Below are 5,541 nucleotides of genomic sequence, written 5' to 3'. Positions count from 1 at the left end.
ACTGGATAACTATTTGAGTTACGCGTCACCTTTAATGACTCGGTGCTGAAAGGGCTTAAAGGAACTACTTCTGCCCAAATTCAGACCGTGAAATAAAGTGGCAACCAGTTAGTCAGTTGAAATTATGTCTTTTAACTCATAATACATTGTGTAAAAAAGTTTAAAAAACATTTTTCCTAACCAGACATAAATTAATTTCAGGTATACTTTTAAAAACATTGGTGAAAAAAAAAAAACTTGAACAGCTTTTCTTTTTTTTTGCTTTTGGAAGCAACAAGACTTTCAGAATTTGATGGTACATGTTTGCAAACCTTGTCAATACAAAAAAATTTTTTTTTTTTCAAGTAACTAAGCACTGGCTTCTACAGAAATCTGTGTTGTGTTCAGATAAATCCAACAACACAGCCATCTGGAACCAGACCGCCAGCTGAATAACCCAGGTAACATCCTGCAGGCAAAGTGAATCATCCTACTAGACTAAAGTCAGCACAGAGGCGAAGGTTCAGTCAAATCTGTAATGTCTCCGGATTTTGAAAAGTCCATGCAAAGAAAATGAATGGAGGGGTTAAAGAACAGCACTGGATGTCCCGCGGGGAAAAAACGACGCTCCTTTATCATGAACTTTATACTGAAAGAGGTTTCTCTGCGTGTGAGGTCCATCGCCTTGTCGCCTCTTCCAACAAACCTCCACCTGGAAAACAAGGAGCAGAGTTACTCTTTTGCATAAGCTGAGACAAGAGATATTTGGCAGAAAACTACTTTCTGATGTTTAAAAAAATGCAGCAACCAAAAGGTTTCTGGGGTTATTCATTAGCTTCTGAAGATATTTCACTTCTCCAGTCCTGACGGGTTACAGGTCAGAGGATTTTTAGACCAGAGGTGCAGAAAAACAACAATTCAAGACAATATAGGCCCAGCTACATCTTTGTTTAGCATTGCAGTGTTTATTTGCTGCAGTATATTCAGAAACCTGACAGATTAAAATAAACTAACCCTGCAATAACTGGAAAAAAAATTTTATTTTGTTTTTTTTTAAGCAATGCACTCTTTTTAGCCATTAATTGAAAGCATAGATAGAAAAAGCTAACTGTTTATTAAAGGCAGACATTTGTAAATCACCACGTTTTGAATACGAAACATGCAAGGAGGCATAAACTGGTCTCATTAGTACCATAGATGTTCATTGTTTTAATGGAGTTTTATAGGAATATATCTCTAAATGAGCAGAAAGTAAGACGAGTTTTTATGTTATTTATCATCTGTTGCTCAGAAACAGACAGATTTAGAAAGTGTGATTTGAAAAAACAAAAACAAACATCAAAGAATGAAAAGTATCCTCAGTCACTCACCTGGCCATGTATGTCCTTGCAGTAGCCAGTGGGAAGACCCTGCACATGAAGATTTAGACTACACTGGTGCGTCAGGCCCTTCAGGAGCGCCTCGGCTCCTTCCTCTCCATCCTCCTCCTCCTCCTCTTCCCCGTTACAGCGCACCAACATCACCATGTTCCCCTGCAGTGACAGAGACGGGACGACACGTTCACTTATGGCGACATTCACCAGAAACGTGCTGAATGAGTGACTGGAGACAAAAACGGTCCTAAAAAGCCAAACCTTCATCTGGGAGCAGACTGCAGCTCTGCAGTAATGGCTGAAGTCCAGAACGGCTCCAGCGTCGACGCCCAGACTCAGCAGCACGCTGACGTCGTCCACCAGCAGCACAGGTGGGCCCCACTCCTCCGCTCCGTCCTCCGCGCGGCCTGAGCCGACCGCACAGGAGCGGACAAACTCGTACAGGCTGCGCAGGCCGACAGGAGGGTCCCTGGAGTCAGAAGGTGATGGAGTAAAAGCAGGGCGGCCGTAACAGTAATGATGAAAATCGTTTGATTATTAGTACGACGGGGGCTTTGGCTAGCAGCGCCTCTGCATGTCTCTCCCATAGAAAGTACTCATGGCTCAGTGCTCCTGTGTCTCTTTACCACAGTTACATCGTCTGTTCTTTTCTCACTAAATAACTCCCAGACTAATTTCAGGTCAGTCCTGGTGGGGCGTTTGTTCACACTGTAGGTCTGGATGATTTGATTGAATTTGACTTTGTAAACTGCCTTGAGGTGACGCGTGTTGTTAACTGGCGCTATACAAGAATTCGGTTGAATTGAAGCCGTACATTTCCTCAGGATTGTGGCAAAGTCAGAAGCCCCATGCAAATGCTTCGGCTTCCTCGCATATTTGACTTTTTACATTAAAAGATCAACAGAATTTGACTTCACTGTGTCGTAACAAGGACTGAACTGCACTGTGGGTAACAGGAATCTGGCTATAAGACTGGATTATACGAGAAAGGATTGGGGCTGCACGGTTTTGCCAAAAATCTAAATCGCGATTTATTTAAACCATAACAGATATTTAATTTGGACTTTTCTCTGCATTAACCACAAGCAGCAAAAATGTCCTACAGATAGAGCTGTCACGATAATCCATAAATCAATTAATCACACAATAAATTATAATCACATAATTAAAATGATTGCGATAATTTGTATGCATGCTTTCTTTTCTTTTTTTACCCTTGTGTTTCCCTCTCCTCTTTATGAGACTGGATAAGGAAATGTTTCAGTACGATGCATCTACTCACCACTTCCTGTTTCCTCAGCTTAAGAGGAGTTAAATCTTGTTTCAGGTGGGCACATGCTAAACGTTTAGCAGGAGAGCCAGAGAAACGCTAGTTAGAAAAGAAAATGGAGCTGATGTCCAGGCTGAACACAACCGCTGCAGTGAGGAAGTATTTTGGATTTAAGGCAAACGATGGCGGCCAACCGCTTGATCTTTCTGAGCCGTTACGTCAAGACGATATACGTGCGTTACTATGGCATTATCATGTTAGTTGAATAGAAAAGCCTCCAAATGACCATATTATGGTTCATCACAATCATTTTTAGGAAGATTTATCGGGCAGCAAAATGTATTATCGTGACAGGCCTACCTGTAGATAAAGTAGTTTGTTGACAAGGACTATTTAAAACAAGAAAGGTTACTGTTTTTATTAATCAGAATATTATTATTCAAGATAATAGCTTGTTGAGTTGGACATCAATCCTTGTTGAACATAAAGTGCAACCAACAAACACGTCTATGCATTAAACAGTTTTACCGCTACTTAATGCTGTGGTGAGATTCCTGAAAGTTTCTGGTTAAAAAATTATTGACTATATAAACTCTAAAACAAATAATAGAATTAGATTATCTCACTGCTGTAACTCTCTTCCCTTCCACGTAGAGGCAAACTCACTTTAAACACATTATGACACCTAGAGGAGACATCTGATCCATTAATTGTTACATAGCCAAAAACTGCAGAACCTCTGCGATTTTGAAGTTGTGTTTATTTTTTATTGCGATTAGATTGCAAATGTGATTAATTGTCCAGTCCTAGAAAGCATTGGACTCCAGTGAATTGATTATCAATACGATTTGTTTGTCTGGGAAACTACCTTCGTTACGTTCCAAAAAAAGTAAAAAACATAAACAACTGGACTTGTTTTCTGTAGTTTGAAGATGTTTCGCTTCCTATCCAGGAAGCTTTCTTTTTTGGATAGGAAGTAGGGCTGGACGATATAGAATAAAAGCATATCGATAAAATAGAAACCATATTGATCGATATTGATAATTATCAAAACAATTCAAAATATACATTTTAAGTGCAGCCCCTGGCCATTAAATGCTGTTGCTTAATGACCTATTTTTAAATAAATGGATTCAAACAAAACCCTTTCTTCTATCAACTTTTTACAAAAACTGTAAGTCTTAAAAGAAGAAAAAAGAACATGTGCTCTCTGAACTCTATGAAGGCTGATAGAGCTTTCCTGCGTTTATGATTGGTTGGCAGGGTGTGATTACTGTATTATTAACCTACATAGGCTAGAATGCACTGTTCTTTTATTTTACTTTTTATTGACCCGTTTTTTTATATTGAACCATACGTCTATCGATCGATATATATCGTTATTTAATTACTGTCCAGCCCTAATATGAAGTGAAACGTCTTCAAACTACGAAAAACAAGTCCAGTTGTTTTGATTTTTACTTTTTTTTTGGAATGACAATGACCTGGATGACTGAGAATATTCACCAGCGTAGCTTTGTTACGAACTGGCAGTCTGTAAATAAACTGTAACAATTTATTTTATTTCTTTGTTGGGGGGCAGGGGGATATTTTGACTACCGTACCTGAGAAAGTTCATGGCTTGGCTTTCTGTGTTGTCTGCTTGTGGGATCAGAACAGACAGAGACTCCTTCAGTCCCTCCATGAAAACCAGCTGACCTTTCTCCTTTGCCTGCGTTAAACTGACACCCTGGGAGCAAAAAACAAACAAATGCATTTAAATAAACAACCAAACAGCCATTCCTGCCATTGTCAACTTCACACCTGTAGAATGATGTAGTATGAAGCACTAAAGGGGGCAGGAACTCACCAGCCTTTGACTCACTGCGCTGTAGTGGCGAAAGGACTGCACCAAGCCCAGAAAAATCACTTTGCATCGCGCTAGATCATAAACACAGACAAATTAATGATGAAATGTGGGTCAGATCATCCATTTTTTTTAGTCTACTAACAGATTTCATAACTTACAGCGCAGGTAGAAAGAAAGGAAGTGATGAATAAGGAAAGACGCGTCGCTCTGTCGATCAGAAACCAGGATAAATTCTCCCTGTTGAAGAGCAGAAACAGGACTAAATGAAGAAGCCAGGACAACAGCGACGTTGCTCCTGGCATCTGGACAAGTTACCGCAATTTTAAAGGACAGCCGTCGTTGCTAATATTTCCAAAACATTTAACACTCTGAGGCAATGTTTGAGGTTAGAAACGACACATTCTTACCGGCGTGACGGAGTCAGGAGAGGAGCTGAGGATGCTGTTGAGCTCGGTGAACATGGCTGACCTCCCCAGCTAAACCCAACTAGCGACGCAAGCTAAGCGGCTCCAAAGACGACGTCAAGCTATCATATCAAACTCACGTTCAGAGACTTAAAAATGACTCTCCCTGTCATTCACCTGCTACAAAAACGTGTAAATGGTGCAAAGCTTTCCTATCTGCTAGCAGAAGGACGCCAGAGAGCGTGCGCGTGAAAGATGGGTTTATTACAAACAGGACTGCTCACTCGCGGTCTTCTTCTTCTTCTTCTTCTTTTGATCGTGAAAGTAGTTACAGGATCAATAGCCGAGCATAATTATGTAAGAGTTATTTATATTATACTATACATTGAAATAAAAGTAAACATGGAAAAGCTAAGATGACATATTCTGAATCATGCGTTGCTCTGAAACAAAAAAAGTGACATTTGTGTCAAATATCTTCTCTTTCTGCACCAGGACCAATTAAAATATGTAATCACTCAACCAAAAACATCCACTAACAATCCCAAAATCTTAATCACAATAATGTACAATTATTGTGATCTAATTATAAATTGATTTTTTTACATTTGGTGCGTAAGGAAAAAAATCTTTGTCAGGATTTGATTTCAGAAAATAAAAATAAAA

At 39.6% G+C, this 5,541-nt stretch overlaps 1 protein-coding gene across 1 annotated transcript; it reads right to left on the bottom strand.

The window, feature by feature from the left end:
- Window positions 1-251: 251 nt before the first annotated feature.
- Window positions 252-5,153, bottom strand: elp6 (elongator acetyltransferase complex subunit 6). The gene is made up of 7 exons (XM_012879120.3): window positions 4,879-5,153; window positions 4,630-4,708; window positions 4,472-4,542; window positions 4,227-4,351; window positions 1,614-1,821; window positions 1,350-1,511; window positions 252-691 (listed from the first exon to the last, which is right to left on the bottom strand). The coding sequence occupies exons 1-7, from the start codon at window positions 4,930-4,932 to the stop codon at window positions 566-568; spliced, it is 825 nt and encodes a 274-aa protein (XP_012734574.2). The 5' UTR covers window positions 4,933-5,153; the 3' UTR covers window positions 252-565.
- Window positions 5,154-5,541: the final 388 nt, after the last annotated feature.

Source organism: Fundulus heteroclitus, chromosome 3 (genome assembly GCF_011125445.2).
Source record: "Fundulus heteroclitus isolate FHET01 chromosome 3, MU-UCD_Fhet_4.1, whole genome shotgun sequence".
Lineage (NCBI taxonomy): Eukaryota > Metazoa > Chordata > Actinopteri > Cyprinodontiformes > Fundulidae > Fundulus > Fundulus heteroclitus.
This window is presented reverse-complemented; position numbering and strand designations above follow the sequence as displayed.

Excerpts from the sequence above, each read along its gene's own strand:
- elp6 (XM_012879120.3), bottom strand. The coding sequence starts at position 4,932 with ATGTTCACCGAGCTCAACAGCATCCTCAGCTCCTCTCCTGACTCCGTC. Across the intron at positions 4,709-4,878 it reads CTCCTGACTCCGTCACGCCG|GGAGAATTTATCCTGGTTTC; the intron begins GTAAGAATGTGT and ends GCTCTTCAACAG. Across the intron at positions 4,543-4,629 it reads CCTTTCTTTCTACCTGCGCT|CGCGATGCAAAGTGATTTTT; the intron begins GTAAGTTATGAA and ends TTTATGATCTAG.